The sequence below is a fragment of the Salvelinus alpinus genome, chromosome 11 (genome assembly GCF_045679555.1).
Source record: "Salvelinus alpinus chromosome 11, SLU_Salpinus.1, whole genome shotgun sequence".
Lineage (NCBI taxonomy): Eukaryota > Metazoa > Chordata > Actinopteri > Salmoniformes > Salmonidae > Salvelinus > Salvelinus alpinus.
The window spans coordinates 73,224,503-73,249,348 of record NC_092096.1 but is presented as its reverse complement, the minus strand read 5'-3'; the positions used below and the strand labels follow the sequence as shown (position 1 = coordinate 73,249,348).

General features: G+C 45.7%; 1 protein-coding gene across 7 annotated transcripts in view; it reads left to right on the top strand.

Moving 5' to 3' along the window:
- Positions 1 to 23,816, top strand: part of LOC139534776 (E3 ubiquitin-protein ligase Topors-like) — a 30,778-nt gene extending 6,962 nt beyond the window's left edge. For 4 of the 7 annotated variants that reach the window (XM_071334210.1, XM_071334209.1, XM_071334213.1 and 1 more), the window contains exons 5-11: positions 474 to 781; positions 7,241 to 7,408; positions 7,524 to 7,667; positions 8,815 to 10,289; positions 12,438 to 16,591; positions 17,717 to 18,263; positions 23,083 to 23,816. In XM_071334210.1, coding sequence (XP_071190311.1) covers positions 474 to 781; positions 7,241 to 7,408; positions 7,524 to 7,667; positions 8,815 to 10,289; positions 12,438 to 14,907 — 4,565 coding nt within the window. In that variant the 3' untranslated portion in view covers positions 14,908 to 16,591; positions 17,717 to 18,263; positions 23,083 to 23,816. The remainder of the gene's footprint in view (positions 1 to 473; positions 782 to 7,240; positions 7,409 to 7,523; positions 7,668 to 8,814; positions 10,290 to 12,437; positions 16,592 to 17,716; positions 18,264 to 23,082) is intronic. The other 3 variants (XM_071334216.1, XM_071334215.1, XM_071334214.1) reach the window with 3 other exon arrangements.
- The last annotated feature ends 1,030 nt before the right edge of the window (positions 23,817 to 24,846 follow it).

The following is a 24,846-nucleotide window of genomic DNA, read 5'->3' as shown; positions in this document are numbered from 1 at the left end:
CAGGTCTGACAGGGCCCAGGTCTGACAGGGCCCAGGTCTGACAGGGCCCAGGTCTGACAGGGCCCAGGTCTGTCAGAATCTGTGCAGAAGATCTAGGTGCTGCAGTAGGCCCTCCTTGGTTGGGGACAGAAGCACCAGATCATCAGCGAACAGTAGACATTTGACTTCAGATTCTAGTAGGGTGAGGCCGGGTGCTGCAGACTGTTCTAGTGCCCTCGCCAATTCGTTGATGTATATGTTGAAGAGGGTGCATCCCTGTCTCACCCCACGACCTTGTGGAAAGAAATGTGTGTATTTGTTTGCCAATTTTAACCCCACACTTGTTGTTTGTGTACATGGATTTTATAATGTCGTATGTTTTCCCCCCAACACCACTTTCCATCAATTTGTATAGAAGGCTCTCATGCCATATTGAGTGAAAATGTTTTTTTCTCTCTCTCTCTCTGTCCCTTTTCCCTCCCCCTTCCTCTCAGGGGAGATGGATGGAGAGGACCCGGGGGTCATCTTTGATGGGCTGACAGGTGCGTCCGCCCCCCCACCTCACGATCGAGGGGTGCAGCGTCTCATGGTGCGTCTGGCTGCTAGGCGACGGTCCCAGAGAGAGGGGCGCTCCGTAAGGCTGCTCCGACCACGGGAGATGCTTTCTTTCCGCCGGGCGCTCTACCGCAGTGGCGTACGTGTCAGGAACGCCCGCGGGGGCTGCGAGAGGCCCCGTGACATCACTGCGGCGTTTTACCAGCGGAACCCGGTGGCTCTCCATAGACTCCTCCCCTGGTTACAGGTGTGTGTGTGTGTGTGTGTGTGTGTGTGTGTGTGTGTGTGTGTGTGTGTGTGTGTGTGTGTGTGTGTGTGTGTGTGTGTGTGTGTGTGTGTGTGTGGTTACAGATGCTGTTTCCACATACAGTGTGTTCGAAAAGTATTTTGACCCCTTGACCCCTTTTTCCAAATTTAGTTACCTTACAGCCTTATTCTAAAATGAATTAAATTGTTTTTTCCCTTCATCAATCTACACACAATACCCCATAATGACAAAGCAAAAACAGGATTTTAGAAATATAAATTGCGCATTTATATAATAAATAAATAAATGTATATCACATTGCAGAAATATTCAGACCCTTTACTCAATACTTTGGGTATGACGCTTCTTGTGTATGACGCTACTAGCTTGGCACACCTGTATTTGGGGAGTTTCTCCCATTATTCTCTGCAGATCCTCTCAAGCTCTGTCAGGTTGGATGGGGAGCGTCGCTGCACAGCTATTTTCAGGTCTCTACAGAGATGTTCAATCGGGTTCATGTCCGGTTTCTGGCTGGGCCACTCAAGGACATTCAGAGACTTTTCCCGAAGCCACTCCTGCGTTGTCTTGGCTGTGTGCTTTGGGTCGTTGTCCTGTTGGAAGGTGAACCTTCGCCCCAGTCTGAGGTCCTGAGCGCTCTGGAGCAGGTTTTCATCAAGGATCTCTCCGTGCTCCGTTCAACTTTCTGTCGATCCTGACTAGTCTCCCAGTCCCTGCCGCTGAAAAACATCCCCACAGCATGATGCTTCACTGTAGGGATGGTGTCAGGTTTCCTCCAGACTTGACGCTTGGCATTCAGGCCAAAGAGTTCAATCTTAGTTTCATCAGACCAGAGATCCTTGTTTCTCATGGTCTGAGAGTCTTTAGGTGCCTTTTGTCAAACTCCAAGCGGGCTGTCATGTTCCTTTTACTGAGGAGTGTCTTCAGTCTGGCCACTCTACCATAAAGGCCTGATTGGTGGAGTGCTGCAGAGATGGTTGTCCTTCTGGAAGGTTCTCCCATCTCCACAGAGGAACTCTGGAGCTCTGTCAGAGTGACCATCAGGTTTTTGGTCACCTCCCTGACCAAGGCCCTTCTCCCCCAATTGCTCAGTGCGGTCGGACAGCCAGCTCTCGGAAGAGTCTTGGTGGTTCCAAACTTCTTCCATTTAAGAATGATGGAGGCCACTGTGTTCTTGGAGACCTTCAATGCTGCAGACATGTTTTGGTACCCTTCCCCAGATCTGTGCCTCGACACAATCCTGTCTCTGAGCTCTACAGACAATTCCTTCGACATCATGGCTTGGTTTTTGTTCTGATATGCACAGTCAACTGTGGGACCTTATATAGACAGGTGTGCTTTTCCACATAATTTCCAATCAATGGAATTTATCACATATGGACTCCAATCCTCTGTACTACGATGCTGCCGTCTTATCGGCTCTTAACCAACTGTGCTATTTAGTTTTTTTTGCTTTGTTCGTAACTTGTTTTGTACGTAATGTTGCTGCTACCGTCTCTTATGAACGAAAAGAGCTTCTGGACATCAGAACTGAGATTACTCAGCTCCAACTGGACGAGGAGTTCTTCTTCAATGAGTCGGACAGGAGGGATATATATATACACTGCTCAAAAAAATAAAGGGAACACTTAAACAACACAATGTAACTCCAAGTCAATCACACTTCTGTAAAATCAAACTGTCCACTTAGGAAGCAACACTGATTGACAATACATTTCACATGCTGTTGTGCAAATGGAATAGACAAAAAGTGGAAATTATAGGCAATTAGCAAGACACCCCCAATAAAAGAGTGATTCTGCAGGTGGTGACCACAGACCACTTCTCAGTTCCTATGCTTCCTGGCTGATGTTTTGGTCACTTTTGAATGCTGGCGGTGCTCTCACTCTAGTGGTAGCATGAGACGGAGTCTACAACCCACACAAGTGGCTCAGGTAGTGCAGCTCATCCAGGATGGCACATCAATGCGAGCTGTGGCAAGAAGGTTTGCTGTGTCTGTCAGCGTAGTGTCCAGAGCATGGAGGCACTACCAGGAGACAGGCCAGTACATCAGGAGACGTGGAGGAGGCCGTAAGAGGGCAACAACCCAGCAGCAGGACCGCTACCTCCGCCTTTGTGCAAGGAGGAGCACTGCCAGAGCCCTGCCAAATGACCTCCAGCAGGCCACAAATGTGCATGTGTCTGCTCAAACGGTCAGAAACAGACTCCATGAGGGTGGTATGAGGGCCCGACGTCCACAGGTGGGGTTTGTGCTTACAGCCCAACACCGTGCAGGACGTTTGGCATTTGCCAGAGAACACCAAGATTGGCAAATTCGCCACTGGCGCCCTGTGCTCTTCACAGATGAAAGCAGGTTCACACTGAGCACATGAGCACATGTGACAGACGTGACAGAGTCTGGGGACGCCGTGGGGAACGTTCTGCTGCCTGCAACATCCTCCAGCATGACCGGTTTGGCGGTGGGTCAGTCATGGTGTGGGGTGGCATTTCTTTGTGGGGCCGCACAGCCCTCCGTGAGCTCGCCAGAGGTAGCCTGACTGCCATTAGGTACCGAGATGAGATCCTCAGACCCCTTGTGAGACCATATGCTGACACATGCACATTTGTGGCCTGCTGGAGGTCATTTGGCAGGGCTCTGGCAGTGCTCCTCCTTGCACAAAGGCGGAGGTAGCGGTCCTGCTGCTGGGTTGTTGCCCTCCTACGGCCTCCTCCACGTCTCCTGATGTACTGGCATGTCTCCTGGTAGCGCCTCCATGCTCTGGACACTACGCTGACAGACACAGCAAACCTTCTTGCCACAGCTCGCATTGATGTGCCATCCTGGATGAGCTGCACTACCTGAGCCACTTGTGTGGGTTGTAGACTCCGTCTCATGCTACCACTAGAGTGAGAGCACCGCCAGCATTCAAAAGTGACCAAAACATCAGCCAGGAAGCATAGGAACTGAGAAGTGGTCTGTGGTCACCACCTGCAGAATCACTCCTTTTTTGGGGGTGTCTTGCTAATTGCCTATAATTTCCACCTTTTGTCTATTCCATTTGCACAACAGCATGTGAAATGTATTGTCAATCAGTGTTGCTTCCTAAGTGGACAGTTTGATTTCACAGAAGTGTGATTGACCTGGAGTTACATTGTGTTGTTTAAGTGTTCCCTTTATTTTTTTGAGCAGTGTATATATATAATGTGTATATATATATAATACTACTACAGACACCCGACCAGGCCCAGATCCCTGTGATTCGCTGGAGAAGGAAACTGAGATTTAGTGGAAAAAGGTCAGGGTGCCTTACGAGGATCAGACAATGAGTGGCTAATCTGCCTTTGCCTTCCGTCCTGCTAGTTAATGTTCAATTGCTGAAAAATAAATGGGACGAGCTGAAAGCATGTATATCCTACCTACGGGACATTAAAAACTGTAATATCTTATGTTTCACCGAGTCGTGGCTGAACGACGACATTAAGAACATACAGCTGGCGGGTTATACACTCTATCGGCAGGACAGAACAGCAGCTTCTGGTAAGACAAGGGGCGGCGGACTATGCATTAATGTAAACAACAGCTGGTGCACAATATCTAAGGAAGTCTCGAGGTTTTGCTCGCCAGAGGTAGAGTATCTCATGATAAGCTGTAGACCACACTATCTACCTAGAGAGTTTTCATCTGTATTTTTTGTAGCTGTCTATATACCACCACAAACCGATGCTGGCACTAACACAGCACTCAATGAGCTGTATAGGGCCATAAGCAAACAGGAAAACGCTCATCCTGAGACAGCGCTCCTATTGGCTGGGGACTTTAATGCAAGGAAACTTAAATCAGTTTTACCTCATTTCTATCAGCATGTCACATGTGCAATCAGATTTAAAAATAACTCTAGACCACCTTTACTCCACACACAGAGACACATACAAAGCTCTCCCTCGCCCTCCATTTGGCAAATAAAACCATAATTCTATCCTCCTGATTCCTGCTTACAAGCAAAAATTAAAGCAGGAAGCACCAGTGACTCGGTCTATTAAAATAAGTGGTCAGATGAAGCAGATGCTAAGCTACAGGACTGTTTTGTTAGCATAGACTGGAATATGCTCTGGGATTCCTCCAATGGTATTGAGGAGGACACCACATCAGTCACTGGCTTCATCAATAAGTGCATCGAGGATGTCGTCCCCACAGTGACCGTACGTACATATCTCAACCAGAAGCCATGGTTTACAGGCAACATTCACACTGAGCTAAAGATTAGAGCTGCCGCTTTCAAGGAGCGGGACTCTAACCCGGAAGCTTATAAGAAATCCCGCTATGCCCTCCGACGAACCATCAAACAGGCAAAGCGTCAATACAGGACTAAGATCTAATCGTACTACACCGGCTCTGACACTCGTCGGATGTGGCAGGGCTTGCCAACCATTACAGACTACAAAGGGAAACACAGCCGAGAGCTGCCTAGTGACACGAGTCTACCAGACGAGCTAAATAACTTCTGTGCTCGCTTCGAGGCAATTAACACTGAAGCATGCATGAGAGCACCAGCTGTTCCGGACGACTGTATGATCACGCTCCACGAAGCCGATGTAAGACCTTTAAACAGGTCAACATTCACAAGGCCGCAGGGCTAGACGGATTACCAGGCCGTGTACTCTGAGCATGCTCTGACCAACTGGCAAGTGTCTTCGCTGACATTTTCAACCTCTCCCTGTCCGAGTCAGTAATACCAACATGTTTCAAGCGGACCACCATAGTCCCTGTGCCCAAAAACGCAAAGGTAACCTGCCTAAATGACTAGTAGAAAGGCCTCTTTAGTGTCCTAAGTGTTCATAGCTGTGACCTTAATTGCCTACCGTCTGCAAGCTGTTAGTGTCTTAACGACCGTTCCACAGGTGCATGTTCATTAATTGTTTATGGTTCATTGAACAAGCATGGGAAACAGTGTTTAAACCCTTTACAATGAAGATCTGTGAAGTTTTGGATTTTTACGAATTATCTTTTGAAAGACGGGGTCCTGAAAAAGAGACGTTTTCTTTTTTGTTGTTGCTGAGTTTACACACCCATAATACTCATTGACTGAACATTCCGATTTATTACGCATCACAATAATACTGTCGCACAAGGACCTATTGAAATCAGAATTCTGTTTGTCTCTCCTCATCAGATCACTGATGCCTTCTGTTCATGTCTTATGATCAACTTGGGAAAATTCGTTTTCAATACATGTAGTTGATTCCCTAATAAGTTCAATACATGTAGTTGATTCCTTACATTTAGTTGATTCCTTACATTTAGTTGATTCCTTACATTTAGTTGATTCCCTACTAAATTCAATACATTTAGTTGATTCCCTACTAAGGTCAATTCATTTAGTTGATTCCCTACTAAGGTCAATACATTTAGTTGATTCCCTACTAAGGTCAATTAATTTAGTTGATTCCCTACTAAGGTCAATTCATTTAGTTGATTCCCTACTAAGGTCAATTCATTTAGTTGATTCCCTACTAAGGTCAATACATTTAGTTGATTCCCTACTAAGTTCAATTCATTTAGTTGATTCCCTACTAAGGTCAATACATTTAGTTGATTCCCTACTAAGGTCAATTCATTTAGTTGATTCCCTACTAAGGTCAATTCATTTAGTTGATTCCCTACTAAGGTCAATTCATTTAGTTGATTCCCTACTAAGGTCAATTCATTTAGTTGATTCCCTACTAAGTTCAATACATTTAGTTGATTCCCTACTAAGTTTAATACATTTAGTTGATTCCCTACTAAATTCAATACATTTAGTTGATTCCCTACTAAGGTCAATACATTTAGTTGATTCCCTACTAAATTCAATATATTTAGTTGATTCCCTACTAAGGTCAATACATTTAGTTGATTCCCTACTAAGTTTAATACATTTAGTTGATTCCTTACATTTAGTTGATTCCCTACTAAATTCAATACATTTAGTTGATTCCCTACTAAGTTCAATACATTTAGTTGATTCCCTACTAAGGTCAATACATTTAGTTGATTCCCTACTAAGGTCAATTCATTTAGTTGATTCCCTACTAAGTTTAATACATTTAGTTGATTCCCTACTAAGTTTAATACATTTAGTTGATTCCCTACTAAGTTTAATACATTTAGTTGATTCCCTACTAAGTTTAATACATTTAGTTGATTCCCTACTAAGTTTAATACATTTAGTTGATTCCCTACTAAGTTCAATACATTTTTTAATATTGTAGAATTCTCTTTTAATGTCTGGTTTCCGTGATTCAGTCGGTGTTTTCTGTGTCTGATTTTTTTGGGCCGTAGGGGGATTTTTGTAGGGCCAAGCCAGTAAGCTCTCACATTTTACTGCTGCTAGTGTCGAGTCTTTCAGAGCGTGTTTTTAGTCTGCATATTTGATTAATTGAAACTTAGACCCTTGACCTATAACCCTTGACCCCTGGTTACAGAGGGAGCTGACGGTGCTGTACGGCGCCCATGGATCATTGGTCAACATCGTCCAACGCATCATCACCTCTCGAATCGCACGTCACGACATGGAGGGAGGGGGTGGGGCCATCCAGGACGAACTCCGTCCTTTCCTGCTGGCGAGGACTGATCACTTCCTTCACGAGCTTGTGAGCGCGCACACACACACACTCACCCTCTCCCTAAACCAATCACGCACTCACTCACACCCTCACTAACCCTTGTGTGTGTGTGTGTGTGTGTGTGTGTGTGTGTGTCCTCCAGATCAGTTTTGCGCGTTCCCCTCTCAGTATGGATGTGTATGACCAGCTGTCCATCTACGACCCTCCTGCGCCGTCCTACGAGGACAGGATGACATCATCATCTAGCGACACTGACGACTCTGTCATCGCCATCTCGGATGAAGAGGTTTTTTTTATTACTACTTTTTTTAAATAGTTGTTTCACCCCTTGAGAGAAGAGTTGGTGAGTTATCATGTCACTGTACTGTGGACACTACGCTGTATCCTGTGCATTTCATTTGAGGAAAAGGAGGATATTTCCTCTCAGGAATATGTCTGTGTCTGTCTATCTAGGAAGAGGAAGTAAGATATTTCCTCTCAGGAATATGTCTGTCTGTCTATCTAGGAAGAGGAAGTAAGATATTTCCCCTCAGGAATATGTCTGTCTGTCTATCTAGGAAGAGGAAGTAAGATATTTCCTCTCAGGAATATGTCTGTCTGTCTATCTAGGAAGAGGAAGTAAGATATTTCCCCTCAGGAATATGTCTGTCTGTCTATCTAGGAAGAGGAAGTAAGATATTTCCCCTCAGGAATATGTCTGTCTGTCTATCTAGGAAGAGGAAGTAAGATATTTCCCCTCAGGAATATGTCTGTCTGTCTATCTAGGAAGAGGAAGTAAGATATTTCCCCTCAGGAATATGTCTGTCTGTCTATCTAGGAAGAGGAAGTAAGATATTTCCCCTCAGGAATATGTCTGTCTGTCTGTCTAGGAAGAGGAAGTAAGATATTTCCCCTCAGGAATATGTCTGTCTGTCTATCTAGGAAGAGGAAGTAAGATATTTCCTCTCAGGAATATGTCTGTCTGTCTATCTAGGAAGAGGAAGTAAGATATTTCCCCTCAGGAATCTGTCTGTCTAGGAAGAGGAAGTAAGATATTTCCCCTCAGGAATATGTCTGTCTGTCTATCTAGGAAGAGGAAGTAAGATATTTCCCCTCAGGAATATGTCTGTCTGTCTATCTAGGAAGAGGAAGTAAGATATTTCCCCTCAGGAATATGTCTGTCTGTCTATCTAGGAAGAGGAAGTAAGATATTTCCCCTCAGGAATATGTCTGTCTGTCTATCTAGGAAGAGGAAGTAAGATATTTCCCCTCAGGAATATGTCTGTCTGTCTATCTAGGAAGAGGAAGTAAGATATTTCCCCTCAGGAATATGTCTTTCTGTCTATCTAGGACGAGGAAGTAAGATATTTCCCCTCAGGAATATGTCTGTCTGTCTATCTAGGAAGAGGAAGTAAGATATTTCCTCTCAGGAATATGTCTGTCTGTCTATCTAGGAAGAGGAAGGAGGGTCGGAGGGAGAACGAGAGAGACGGCCGGTGTCGGTAGCAGGAAGTAGCGCTCTGAGCCAATCTGCTTGGGACGATGAAACACCAGGACCCTCCTACTCTACAGCTGAGCCGTCCCAGTCCCCCATGCCGCTGTCGATCAGCCCAGGGGGGCGGGACTCTGGTCCAGCAGGGGCTAATCAGAATCCTGCTCAGGACATGACAACGGCAGGAGATGGAGAGAGGGTTGAGGAGGGAGGAGAGGAAGAGGAGGGGGAACAATGTATGATAGTAGGGTTTGTAAAAGCCATGGCTGAGAGAACTCCTGAACTGGTCCAACTGTCCTCTGACCCCTCAGACGAAGAGGGGGAGAAACAGGAGAAGACTGTTCAACAAACAGCGTTAACCCCTCTCTCTCTCGTTATCCCTCCCCTCTCCATTCCAGTTCCCCCCATCTCTCTGTTTAAAAACACCAGCACAGAGAGACAGGGAGGAGGGGGGGAGAGACAGGGAGGAGGGGGGGAGAGACATCTAGACAGAGAGAGCGAGCAGGTAGAAGAGAGACTCCTCTATTGCCCTCTAGGGGAGAGAAGGGAGGGCAGACAGCGAGAACGGTCGTGTTCAGGGTCGCGGTCTAGAAGCAGACATCGGTCAGCGAGCGTGTGGTCACGGTCCGGTCGGTCCAGGAGTTCTGAACGGAGCTGGTCAGCACGGAGCCCCGTGTCCGTACGGAGCGATGACAGCAGCCAGGAACGGCGCCGGAAGAGACTGGCGAGAGAGCGGGAGAAAAGGAGACAGGAGAAAGGAAGAGACTCCCACGACAGAGGCTCCTATAGACAACACAGCAGAGAGCACAGTGGAGGAAGTGAGAGGAACCGAGGTAGAGAGAGAGAAAGGATTCCGTACGAACCAGCCAGGTCCCAATATTCTAACACAGGAATATTCTTTAGTCCGGAAAACTGCGTCCTATCCCATTCCCCGTCCTTATCCCGGAGTAGCCAGCGAGGACCAGAATCTCCTGGGGAACACCGGCATTCCCCACGCTCCGACAGCCTCTCTTCCTCCAGCTCCCTGTCCCATCTCTCTGTCTCTGCAGACAGACGGCATTCCCGACATTCCCCACGCTCCGACAGCCTCTCTTCCTCCAGCTCCCTGTCCCATCTCTCTACAGACAGACAGCATTCCCGACATTCCCCACGCTCCGACAAGCCGGGAGGAAAGAGGAAATATAAGACACGGCATCTGGAAGACCCTTCCTGGGAGCCATCCAGCTCTGCACGGAGAGAGAGGGGGCGAGGCGGGGAGCGAGAGAAGGGGCGAGGCGGGGAGCGAGAGAAGGGGCGAGAGAAGGGGCGAGGCGGGGAGCGAGAGAAGGGGCGAGGCGGGGAGCGAGAGAAGGGGAGAGGCGGTGAGCGAGAGAGGGGGAGAGGCGGGACAGAGGCCACCGCTAGCCCCCGGAAGAGCAGAGGCAGTCTGAAAGAGAGGTGAGGAGGACTGGGGCTTGGAGAGGGGCTATACCATAACATACTGGGGAAATGTTACTGTATTCCTTATACAGAGCCTTCAGAAAGTATTCAAACCCCTTGACTTTTTCCACATTTTGTTACTTTACAGCCTTATTCTAGAATGGATTAAATAAAACATTTCCTCATCAATCTACACACAATACCCCATAATGACATCACAATACCCCATAATGACATCACAATACCCCATAATGACATCACAATACCCCATAATGACATCACAATACCCCATAATGACATCACAATACCCCATAATGACATCACAATAACCCATAATGACATCACAATACCCCATAATGACATCACAATACCCCATAATGACATCACAATACCCCATAATGACATCACAATACCCCATAATGACATCACAATACCCCATAATGACATCACAATACCTCATAATGACATCACAATACCCCATAATGACAGAGCGGAAACAGGTTATTTTGAAATTTTTGCACAAAAAAAATACAAATCTAAAATACCTTATTTACATTAGTATTCAGACTCTTTGCTATGAGACTCGAAATTGAGCTCAGGTGCATCCTGTTCCCATTGATCATCCTTGAGATGTTTCCACAACTTGATTGGAGTCCAACTGTTGTACATTAAATTGATTGGACATTAATTGAAAAGGCACACACCTGTCTATATAAGGTCCCACAGTTGACAGTGCATGTAACTGCAAAAACAAGCCATGAGGTTGTTTTTACTTATGTAAATGTGATATTTACAGTTTTTATTTTTTATAAATTAACAATTTTGAAAAACCTGTTTTTGCTTTGATTAAGGGGAAAAATTTGTTTAATCCATTTTAGAATAAGGCTGTAACCTAACACAATGTGGAAAAAGTCCAGATGTCTGAATTCTTTCTGAAGGCACTGTATATATATCTATATATCTATATCAATATCTCTATATATATATCTATATCTCTATATATATCAATATCTCTATATATATATATCTATATCTCTATATATATATATCTATATCTCTATATATATATCTATATCTCTATATATATATATATCTCTATATATATATCTATATATCTATATCTCTCTATATATATATATCTCTCTATATATATATATCTCTCTATATATATATATCTCTCTATATATATATATCTCTATATATATCTATATCTCTATATATATATATATATCTCTATATATATATCTATATCTCTATATATCTATATCTCTATATATCTCTATATATATATATATCTGTTGTGGTCATTCAATAATATGATGATATGTAGGTTAGTCCTATGGTCTCTATCTACTTTACACCAGAGCCCTATAGGTAGTGCACTACTTTAGACCAGAGCCCTATAGGTAGTGCACTACTTTAGACCAGAGCCCTATAGGTAGTGCACTACTTTAGACCAGAGCCCTATGGTAGTGTACTACTTTAGACCAGAGCCCTTTGGTAGTGTACTACTTTAGACCAGAGCCCTATGGTAGTGTACTACTTTAGACCAGAGCCCTATAGGTAGTGCACTACTTTAGACCAGAGCCCTATAGGTAGTGTACTACTTTAGACCAGAGCCCTATAGGTAGTGTACTACTTTAGACCAGAGCCCTATAGGTAGTGCACTACTTTAGACCATAGCCCTATGGGTAGGGCACTACTTTAGACCAGAGCCCTATAGGTAGTGCACTACTTTAGACCAGAGCCCTATGGGTAGTGCACTACTTTAGACCAGAGCCCTGTGGGTAGTGCACTACTTTAGACCAGAGCCCTATGGTAGTGCACTACTTTAGACCAGAGCCCTATGGGTAGTGCACTATGTAGGGAAGGGGTATTCACCTCTGACCCCACGAGGTCCAGAGCCTGCTGATTTCTGTTTTACCTGATAATTAATTGCACCCACCTGGTGTCCCAGGTCTAAACCAGTCCCTGTTCAGAGGGGAACAATGTAAAAAATGCGATGGAACTAGCTTAGAGGTCCAAAGGGTAGTTTGAGGGGCTAGGGTGCTATTTGGTACACATCCACTGTTGTTTTTTATTCCTAACAAATGTCTCCATTAGTGTGTTCTGACTAGGTATGTCATTTCTGACTGTGTCTGTCTTTGTCTTTGTGTCCGTCCCCAGTGGGAAGAAGAGGAGACGTCAGTCCCGCAGCCCCAGTGTTGAAATCATCTATGAAGGGATGACTGTGACCGCTGCTAGCCCCTTACGACCCAAACACAAACGCCACGGCAACCACCGGAGAAAACAGCGTCACGACCACGCCCTCCAACGCTCTCCCGTGGTCATCACCATAGACAGCGACAGCGACAACAAACACACGGTCCAAACGACCACGCTGGAAGATGACGGCGCTCTGGATTTCTCCGACCGTTCTTTGACCGCGCCTGGTCTTCCGCTAGGCGACCACAACAACCCGGACATGGGGGTTGATATCAGCGATTTAGCGGTCGATATTCTCGACCGTTTTCTGAGCGTTTCGGACCGTAACTCGGACATTGACCGCGATGACGTCATCGACCGTAAAACTAATGTCGACGACGACTGTGTGGTTGACGTTTCTGTCAACGTCAAGGACCGCGTTCTGAACACAAACACTAATGCGAATGCGATCGACCGTCCCCAGAACGTGGGCGGCCATGTTCTCCCCCAGGTCAATCTTAGCTGTGACCCTGGGGTCGCGACCTCTGACTCTCGTCTCCTAGCGACCATCCTACAGGACCTGGAACACATCGCGCTCCCTAACCTGTCCTTTTTCCCCAACCTGAACCCAAACCCTAACCACAGCCGTAATTCAACCACACCGGACCACAGTGAAAACGCCAGGCCGGCCAGAGAGACCACACCGACTCCTTGGTCCTCTGAGGGAGAGAACGCCAGGCCGGCCAGAGAGACCACACCGACTCCTTGGTCCTCTGAGGGAGAGAACGCCAGGCCGGCCAGAGAGACCACGCCGACTCCTTGGTCCTCTGAGAGAGAGAACGCCAGGCCGGCCAGAGAGACCACGCCGACTCCTTGGTCCTCTGAGAGAGAGAACGCCAGGCCGGCCAGAGAGACCACACCGACTCCTTGGTCCTCTGAGGGAGAGAACGCCAGGCCGGCCAGAGAGACCACACCGACTCCTTGGTCCTCTGAGGGAGAGAACGCCAGGCCGGCCAGAGAGACCACGCCGACTCCTTGGTCCTCTGAGAGAGAGAACGCCAGGCCGGCCAGAGAGACCACACCGACTCCTTGGTCCTCTGAGAGAGAGAACGCCAGGCCGGCCAGAGAGACCACACCGACTCCTTGGTCCTCTGAGGGAGAGAACGCCAGGCCGGCCAGAGAGACCACACCGACTCCTTGGTCCTCTGAGGGAGAGAACGCCAGGCCGGCCAGAGAGACCACACCGACTCCTTGGTCCTCTGAGGGAGAGAACGCCAGGCCGGCCAGAGAGACCACACCGACTCCTTGGTCCTCTGAGGGAGAGAACGCCAGGCCGGCCAGAGAGACCACACCGACTCCTTGGTCCTCTGAGGGAGAGACTAACTTCAACAGCCCTGTTTCACCTACAGCCAATCACTCTCTGAGTTCTGAATCATTCACAGACTACCACTCTGCCAGTCCTATATCTCCTGTAGGTCACCCTGCTAGTCCTATATCTCCTGTAGGTCACCCTGCTAGTCCTATATCTCCTGTAAGTCACTCTGCTAGTCCTATATCTCCTGTAGGCCACTCTGCTAGTCCTATATCTCCTGTAGGTCACTCTGCTAGTCTTGTACGTCACTCTGCTAGTCCTATATCTCCTATAGGTCACCCTGCTAGTCCTATATCTCCTGTAGGTCACCCTGCTAGTCCTATATCTCCTGTAGGTCACTCTGCTAGTCCTGTAGGTCACTCTGCTAGTCCTATATCTCCTGTTGGTCACCCTGCTAGTCCTATATCTCCTGTAGGTCACTCTGCTAGTCCTATATCTCCTGTAGGTCACTCTGCTTGTCCTATATCTCCTGTAGGTCACCCTGCTAGTCCTATATCTCCTGTAGGTCACCCTGCTAGTCCTATATCTCCTGTAGGTCACTCTGCTAGTCCCATATCTCCTGTAGGTCACCCTGCTAGTCCTATATCTCCTGTAGGTCACCCTGCTAGTCCTATATCTCCTGTAGGTCACTCTGCTAGTCCTATATCTCCTGTAGGTCACTCTGCTAGTCCTATATCTCCTGTAGGTCACTCTGCTGGTCCTATATCTCCTGTAGGTCACCCTGCTAGTCCTATATCTCCTGTAAGTCACTCTGCTAGTCCTATATCTCCTGTAGGTCACTATGCTAGTCCTATAGGTCACTCTGCCGGTCCTATATCTCCTCTCGGTCACTCTGCCGGTCCTATATCTCCTGTAGGTCACTATGCTAGTCCTGTACATCAGAACTCTAATGCAGTATCACCCGTTGTCCACCCTTCTAACAGTCCTTTATCATCACCCATAGCTGGCTCTATATCGGTAGATAACCCCCGCTTACCGTCTAGCACTGGATCGTCTGTATCGGCCAGTCCTGTATCGGCCAGTCCTGTATCGGCCAGTCCTGTATCGGCCAGACATGATCAGGAGGGGCCTATACACTAACACAGTATACGGCACTGACTGATCACCTGGACACACACACTATTACACACACACACACACACATTCTGGCACAGTCACGCACACTTGAACTGCCACACACACCATTTGAATATGCTGAGGTTGTTTAACCGTTATTTGACGGTCTTTAACCGTTATTTGACGGTCTTCTGCCAGATGGACTCTTGAATGAAACTATCTTTCTGCAGAAAAAAAAATACAAAATAAAATCACATTTGACGATCATTTTCTTTTCTTTTGTTACGTTTGATCATTTTCAGGTGCAGCGTACTGTATTTTCAGTACTGTATTTTCAGTACTGTATTTTCCAGTACTGTAATTTGACACTTGCTACATGTGGGCCCTGGTAAGGTAGTGCACTATATAGGGCCCTGGTAAGGTAGTGGACTATATAGGGCCCTGGTAAGGTAGTGCACTATATAGGGCCCTGGTAAGGTAGTGGACTATATAGGGCCCTGGTAAGGTAGTGCACTATATAGGGCCCTGGTAAGGTAGTGCACTATATAGGGCCCTGGTAAGGTAGTGCACTATATAGGGCCCTGGTAAGGTAGTGCACTATATAGGGCCCTGGTAAGGTAGTGCACTATATAGGGCCCTGGTAAGGTAGTGCACTATATAGGGCCCTGGTAAGGTAGTGGACTATATAGGGCCCTGGTTAGGTAGTGGACTATATAGGGCCCTGGTAAGGTAGTGGACTATATAGGGCCCTGGTAAGGTAGTGCACTATATAGGGCCCTGGTAAGGTAGTGGACTATATAGGGCCCTGGTAAGGTAGTGGACTATATAGGCCCCTGGTAAGCTATTGGACTATATAGGGCCCTGGTAAGCTAGTGGACTATATAGGCCCCTGGTAAGCTAGTGGACTATATAGGGCCCTGGTAAGGTAGTGGACTATATAGGGCCCTGGTAAGGTAGTGGACTATATAGGGCCCTGGTAAGGCAGTGCCTTAGGTGGTACCGAGTGGGTTAACATTTTGGGACAGACATGGACAAACCTGTGTAGTTTATAGTGTTGGCCCTTGGCCTACTTTATAGCCCATTTATACATGGTTATCTGGTGTGAATATGGGCAGGCACTGTCTATGGGACACAGTACTAGATTGATTACTGCATTGTTGGGGAAAAGAGCTGGGTAGAAAGGCATTTCACTTTACTTGACATTTAAATGTAAAACTTGAGTCGGGCATACCAACTGAGTCACACATGGGCTACAAGATGTGGTACGAAATGGGCTATCTGCTGTGAATATGGTCAGGGATTGTCTCTGGGACTCTATTGGACATACTACCCGGGTCATGTATGAGACCCTGAATACTGTTTTAATGCACTGTTAAAAAACGGCAACAAATGAAATGTTTGAGAAGCTAAAATAAAGTTGTCAACATTTTCATGTTTGTGTGAGTTTAACTGAGAAAACGTATCCTATAATGCTTGTGAAATTCCTCTGCAAATATGCTGAGTGAACTGGCAACTTTATTCAGTGTGTTTGCCTGAAAAGCCTGTATGTAGTGCGTGATGTCACATTTTGAATGGTGATTTTTCTTTTTTGGGGGGGTTAATATTCAGGCGCTAAACCATAGATTGTACAGTATAAACATTGGGATTGTAGCTACATCATGTCCATGCAAGACTACGGGATCTGGACATCTACAGAGTGACTCGACTGGTAAGTGGAACTGACTAAATGTAATGTTTGTTCCGTGTTGTTAGCTAATCCGTTTTGGTATTTTCTGCTGCCTGGCTGCAGATTCGTATAGCTAACTAGCTCATGTTTGGCATGGTTACTAGCTAGCGCTATGTAACTAATTTATAATCCATTATATTATGTGTCGAGTTCGCTAACTAGCCAGCCATGCTAAACCTATAGCCGGCCTCGTTGTGCTGTCTAGCTAACGTCGGCTAGCCAGCTTGTTTTGCATGGGAGCTAACGTTAGCACATAGTTTGCTTGTTGAACAACTTTGCGTTAGTAGTAAATGAGAGTCGTGTTTGAACCGCTGAGTTAATTTTTGGTTTGAGTGTAAACTTCTCAGTCGTTAGTTAATCATACTGCCTTCGCTGTATTTGTCGGATGTTGGTTTCCTGTCATGTTTGAACCGAGGCAAATACAATTTGACAGGACTGATGACTGCTGCTATTGAATTGTTTAGGAATCCATTGGGACATTATTCACATGCTGTAATATGTTGGGAATCTATTTTTAAGGGATCAAGTTTTTTAGCGGAATGTTTAATTTTATAAAGGTTAATTATAGTTTCGTAAAAAAAACTGAAACTAAATGTAAACTAGAAACGTTCTCTTACACTAACTGGAATTAAATACCATGTTAAATTATTGAGCTGGCCTAACTCGTTACAGACTGACCAGAACAATTCAAATGACATAATCTTGAATTTATTCCGAATGGTCTTTCAAATTAAATAAATAATGATTTATATATGCGGAAAAGGTTACTTTATGTCAACTGCAGCCTATTCAAAATGCTTAAGGGTCCACTTAGCTGCGTTTACACAAGCAGCCCAATTTTGATCTTTTGCCCAATTTTATTGGCAAAAGAGCTGATCTGATTTGGTCAAAAGACCAATTTAGTGGAAACAATGATCAGAATTGGGCTGCTTGTGTAAACGCAGCCATAGGGAATAATGTTGTAGCCCACATAGGTTTGTTCAAAAGGTTTTAAACCCAACTAGGTACTTGGTAAAATGTCCATTTAGAGTCCTTGGATAAAGACAAAATGTTGCACAAGATCAATAGTGTAAATAAATAATGATGTTTTCTTTCCCCTCTGAACAGACCCGGATCAAACTTTTTAAAAAGGCAGAAGAGACTTCTGATCTCAGACCGACTCAGACATGGATGAAGAAGAGTCAGGACCTGACAGTGGTAACACCGTGACAGCAGCACGACGGTGCTGTTTCCCTATGAACCCGGCGGTGCTGTTTCCCTATGAACACGGCGGTGCTGTTTCCCTATGAACCCGGCGGTGCTGTTTCCCTATGAACCCGGCGGTGTTGTTTCCCTATGAACACGGCGGTGCTGTTTCCCTATGAACCCGGCGGTGCTGTTTCCCTATGAACCCGGCGGTGTTGTTTCCCTATGAACACGGCGGTGCTGTTTCCCTATGAACACGGCGGTGCTGTTTCCCTATGAACACGGCGGTGCTGTTTCCCTATGAACCCGGCGGTGCTGTTTCCCTATGAACACGGCGGTGCTGTTTCCCTATGATCCCGGCGGTGCTGTTTCCCTATGAACCCGGCAGTGCTGTTTCCCTATGAATACTGTCCAGGATGTGGAGGCGATGGAGCGAAAGTTACTCTACACAGTTTTCCTGAATGGAGTGGTAGGTGCTATGAATGGGATGTTTTTAAAATGATTTCTTGTAGTTTTTTGTTTATTAGTCCACTGTTAATACAATGCCAACAATTGTGCCTGTTAGCAATCAAATGTTCAGGATGGAGCACTTTCAGTACAGAGCAAACAGTGATGATGACACAAATGAGAGAAATTATCATATCATTAGCATCATCCCTCTAATTGGCTCTGTACCGCAGTGTTTCCTGGTCCTGAGGATCAAAGGGGCCCTCCCACTCATGATGCAACTTAGCAACTCATCATCAATCCTTTGAATTGAATAAGGTATGCGAGTGCTAGGGCAAAAACAACAATGTGCATCCCTTGTTACTTGATTGATGAATAAAGGTCACTGATTAGTAAGGAACTCTCCTCACCTAGTTGTCTAGGTCTCAGTAAGGAACTCCCCTCCCCTGGTTGTCTAGATCTCAGTAAGGAACTCCCCTCACCTGGTTGTCTAGATCGCAGTAAGGAACTCCCCTCACCTCACCTGGTTGTCTAGGGCTCAGTAAGGAACTCACCTCACCTGGTTGTCTAGGTCTCAGTAAGGAACTCCCCTCACCTGGTTGTCCAGGTCTCAGTAAGGAACTCCCCTCACCTGGTTGTCTAGCGCTCAGTAAGGAACTCCCCTCACCTGGTTGTCCAGGGCTTAGTAAGGGATTCCTCTCACCTGGTTGTCTAGGTCTCAGTAAGGAACTCCCCTTACCTGGTTGTCCAGGTCTCATTAAGGAACTCCCTTCACCTGGTTGTCTAGGGCTCAGTATGGAACTCCCCTCACCTGGTTGTCTAGGGCTCAGTAAGGAACTCCCCTCACCTGGTTGTCTAGGTCTCAGTAAGGAACTCCCCTCACCTGGTTGTCTAGGGCTCAGTAAGGAACTCCCCTCACCTGGTTGTCTAGGTCTCAGTAAGGAACTCTCCTCTCCTGGTTGTCTAGGGCTCAGTAAGGAACTCTCCTCACCTGGTTGTCTAGGTCTCAGTAAGGAACTCTCCTCACCTGGTTGTCTAGGGCTCAGTAAGGAACTCTCCTCACCTGGTTGTCTAGGTCTCAGTAAGGAACTCTCCTCACCTGGTTGTCTAGGGCTCAGTAAGGAACTCTCCTCACCTGGTTGTCTAGGGCTCAGTAAGGAACTCTCCTCTCCTGGTTGTCTAGGGCTCAGTAAGGAACTCTCCTCACCTGGTTGTCTAGGACTCTTGGATGGATGTGACATCATTCTTCTATGAGAAATTGCATCATTTTGTGTTTTGTTGATGGTGTTGGAAAACGCTGTCTCAGGCGCTGCTCCAGAATCTCCCAGAAGTGTTCAGTTGGGTTGAGATCTGGTGACTGAGACGGCCATAGCATAATGGTTTCCCTCGTTTTCATGCTCATCAAACCATTCAGTGACCAGTCGTGCCCTGTGGATGGGGGCATTGTCATCCTATGGGGGCCAAGGTAGCAGGAATATTGGCCTGCCCATCAGTTATACGTCATCCTAAACATGACGGGATGTGTTTCCATTATTTTGGCAGTTACCTGTATACACATATGCATCTCTGCCTATATGATACACAATCAGTTTGACATAGAAACAGCAATAGTTCACCTCGCCTCTAGAGACTGATTGTGGGTCAGTTTTGTGTTCCCCACCCCGAGTGGGTTAGAAAACGGTTGAGTTAAATTCATCTGATTCTAGATCTGTGTCTATACCACCACCTCTAGGGACTTTACTATGAAGCCGGGGTTAAGTTTTATTGCCACTCATAAGTTTCAATTTAGTTTCTGTAGCAGGTTGGCGGAGATTTTAGAGAAAAGGAGGAGATTAGAATCCCGGCGGGAAATGAATGGAGAAACCAACATATCGCTTCGCCCCGCAGGCTCATGACCAATCATCATTTGCCGTTTTTCAGCATCCCAACAGCTTTACGGTTGAATGGTGGTTGAAACAGAGACTGTCTAATCAACAAAAAACAGCAGTCAAATTGTATAAATACGTTGTTAATTTTAACAATGATGAGTTTGAGTCGTAATTTAATTAGATTTTTTTTTTTTAAGGAGAGTTGTTGAAGTCGGTCATCTGCTATTTCGCAAACGCCATCAGTTGTGTTTAGTTGTGTGTTCCGATTGAAATTAGTTTGCTACCTGGAAATGTAAATTAACAGATCTGAGGAACATCACGTCTCTTTTCATTGTATTTAGTTACTCAGGTGTCATTGTTCTTGGTCTGGCAAAGCCTACAGTCGTGGCCAAAAGTTCTGAGAATGACACAAATATACATTTTCACAAAGTCTGCTGCCTCAGTTTGTATGATGGCAATTTGCATATACTCCAGAATGTTATGAAGAGTGATCAGATGAATTGCAATTAATTGCAAAGTCCCTCTTTGCCATGCAAATGAACTGAATCGCCCAAAAACATTTCCACTGCATTTCAGCCCTGCCACAAAAGGACCAGCTGACATCATATCAGTGATTCTCTCGTTAACACAGGTTTGAGTGTTGACGAGGACAAGGCTGGAAATCACTCTGTCATGCTGATTGAGTTCGAATAACAGACTGGAAGCTTCAAAAGGAGGGTGGTGCTTGGAATCATTGTTCCTCCTCTGTCAATCATGGTTAACTGCAAGGAAACACGTGCCATCATCATTGCTTTGCACCAAAAGGGCTTCACAGGCAAGGATATTGCTGCCAGTAAGATTGCACCTAAATCAACCATTTATCGGATCATCAAGAACTTCAAGGAGAGCGGTTCAATTGTTGTGAAGAAGGCTTCAGGACACCCAAGAAAGTCCGGCAAGCGCCAGGGCCATCTCCTAAAGTTGATTCAGCTGCGGGATCAGGGCACCACCAGTACAGAGCTTGCTCAGGAATGGCAGCAGGCAGGTGTGAGTGCATCTGCACGCACAGTGAGGTGAAGACTTTTGGAGGATGGTCTGGTGTCAAGAAGGGCAGCAAAGAAGCCACTTCTCTCCAGGAAAAACATCAGGGACAGACTGATATTTTGAATAAGGTACAGGGACTGGACTGCTGAGGACTGGGGTAGTCATTTTCTCTGATGAATCCCCTTTCCGATTGTTTGGGGCATCCGGAAAAAAGCTTGTCCGGAGAAGACAAGGTGAGCGCTACCATCAGTCCTGTGTCATGCCAACAGTAAAGCATCCTGAGACCATGTGTGGGGTTGCTTCGCAGCCAAGGGACTTGTTTACGTGCTGCTGTGCAGTTTGTTGCTAACGTTACTTTGCTACCTGCCAACTTTACGGTTTTTAATTACCTTTTTATATTTGAATTTTTCCCTCGCTCATGCTGCAAGCCCAGCTTCAGACGCAATCGTTAGGCAAGGGTAATTTCAGTTTAGGAAAGAATGAAACAGCGTCTGTGCCACCAGTAAATACAGATGGTAACGTTAGTATAAATACCCTCGTACAGTCCCCGCAGCCTGACAACTTTCTCGTGGCTTCTGGAAGGAAATGCTGTAGGAATGCTCAACCGGTGTCGCTCATTCAGGTGACCGGATAAAAAACTATCGGCCTCTATCGAATCTTCCAGAGATGCTAGTTATAGGTCCCAAGAAACAAAGAGATCTTCTGTTGAATCTGACAATTAATCTTGATGGTGGTACAGTCGCCTCAAATAAAACTGAAGGACCTCGGCGTTACTCTGGACCCTGATCTCTCTTTTGACGAACATATCAAGACTGTTTCAAGGACAGCTTTTTTCCATCTACGTAACATTGCAAAAATCGGAAACTTTCTGTCCAAAAATGATGCAGAAAAATGTATCCATGCTTTTGTCTCTTCTAGGTTAGACTACTGCAATGCTCTACTTTCCGGCTACCCGGATAAAGCACTAAATAAACTTCAGTTAGTGCTAAACATGGCTGCTAGAATCTTGACTAGAACCAAAAAATTTGATCATATTACTCCAGTGCTAGCCTCCCTACACTGGCTTCCTGTTAAGGTAAGGGCTGATTTCAAGGTTTTACTGCTAACCTACAAAGCATTACATGGGATTGCTCCTAGCTATCTTTCCGATTTGGTCCTGCCGTACATACCTACACGTACGCTACGGTCACAAGACGCAGGCCTCCTTACTGTCCCTAGAATTTCTAAGCAAACAGCTGGAGGCAGGGCTTTCTCCTATAGAGCTCAATTTGTATGGAATGCTCTGCCTACCCAAGTGAGAGACGCAGACTCGGTCTCAACCTTTAAGGCTTTATTGAAGACTCATCTCTTTTCAGTCATATGATTGAGTGTAATCTGGCCCAGGAGTGTGAAGGTGAACGGAAAGGCTCTGGAGCGACGAAACACCCTTGCTGTCTCTGCCTGGCCGGTTCCCCTCTCTCCACTGGGATTCTCTGCCTCTAACCTTATTACAGGGGCTGAGTCACTGGCTTACTGGTGCTCTTCCATGCCGTCCCTGGGAGGGGTGTGTCACTTGAGTGGTCTTCTTGTCCGGGTTGGCGCCCCCTCGGGTTCGTGCCGTGGGGAGATCTTTGTGGGCTATACTCGGCCTTGTCTCAGGATGGTAAGTTGGTGGTTGAAGATATCCCTTCTAGTGGTGTGGGGGCTGTGCTTTGGCAAAGTGGGTGGGGTTATATCCTTCCTGTTTGGCCCTGTCCGGGGGTATCATCGGGGGTATCATCGGATGGGGCCACAGTGTCTCCTGACCCCTCCTGTCTCCAGTATTTAGGCTGCAGTAGTTTGTGTCGGGGGGCTAGGGTCAGTCTGTTATATCTGGAGTATTTCTCCTGTCTTATCCGGTGTCCTGTGGGAATTTAAGTATGCTCTCTCTAATTCTCTCTTTTTCTCTCTTTCTTTCTTTCTCCGTCTCAGAGGACCTGAGCCCTAGGACCATGCATCAGGACTACCTGGCCTGATGACTCCTTGCTGTCCCCAGTCCACCTGGCCGTGCTGCTGCTCCAGTTTTAACTGTTCTGCCTATGGCTATGGAACCCTGACCTGTTCACCGGACGTACTACCTGTCCCAGACCTGCTGTTTTCAACTCTCTAGAGACCGCAGGAGCGGTAGAGATACTCTTAATGATCGGCTATGAAAAGCCAACTGACATTTACTCCGTAGGTGCTGCACCCTCGACAACCACTGTGATTATTATTATTTGACCCTGCTGGTCATCTATGAACGTTTGAACATCTTGGCCATGTTCTGTTATAATCTCCACCCCGGCACAGCCAGAAGAGGACTGGCCACCCCTCAGAGCCTAGTTCCTCTCTAGGTTTCTTCCTAGGTTTTGGCCTTTCTAGGGAGTTTTTCCATAGCCACCGTGCCTCTACACCTGCATTGCTTGCTGTTTGGGGTTTTAGGCTGGGTTTCTGTACAGCACTTTATGTCATCAGCTGAGGTAAAAAGGGGTTTATAAATACATTTGATTGATTGATTCTGCAGTTTGAACTCTGAATGCAGGACGGCTTTAGGTGTTCTGTGTGTGCATGCAGTGATTTTATCTTTGTGATTTTATAAGTGTTCTTTTTTTCTTTTGGTCATGTTTCCTTGTTGCCCAAATGTGTGTGATTGATTTTAAATAAATTTATATTTTATTTATACTGTCTATGAACTAGAGGTCGACCAATTTATGATTTTTCAACGCCGATACCGATTAATGAAGGCCCAAAAAAGCCAATGCCGATTTTTATATATGTATATTTGTAATAATGACAATTACAACAATACTGAATGAACACTTTTATTTTAACTTAATATAATACATAAATAAAATCAATTTAGTCTCAAATAAATAATGACACATGTTCAATTTGGTTTAAATAATGCAAAAACACAGTGTTGGAGAAGAAAGTAAAAGTGCAATATGTGCCATGTAAGAAAGCTAACGTTTAAGTTCCTTGCTCAGAACATGAGAACATATGAAAGCTGGTGGTTCCTTTTAACATGAGTCTTCAATATTCTCAGGTAAGAAGTTTTAGGTTGTAGTTTATTATAGGAATTATAGGACTATTTCTCTCTATACCATTTGTATTTCATAGACCTTTGACTATTGGATGTTCTTATAGATACTATAGTATTGCCAGTCTAACCTCAGGAGTTGATAGGCTTGAAGTCATAAACAGCGCTGTGCTTGAAGCATTGTGAAGAGCTGCTGGCAAACGCAGTAAAGTGCTGTTTGAATGAATGTTTACGAGCCTGCTGCTGCCTACCACCGCTCAGTCAGACTGCTCTATCAAATATCAAATCATAGACTTAATTATAATATAATAAACACACATAAATACGAGTGTTAAGTCATTAATATGGTCAAATCTGGAAACTATCATTTTGAAAACAAAACATTTATTCTTTCAGTGAAATACGGAACCGTTCCGTATTTTATCTAACGGGTGGCATCCATCAGTTTAAATATTGCTGTTACATTGCACAACCTTCAATGTTATGTCATAATTAAGTACAATTCTGGCAAGTTAGTTACGGTCTTTGTTAGGACGAAATGGTCTTCACACAGTTCACAACGAGCCAGGCGGCCAAACTGCTGCATATACCCTGACTCTGCATGCACGGAACGCAAGACAAGTGACACAATTTCCCTAGTTAAAATAAATTCATGTTAGCAGGCAATATTAACTAAA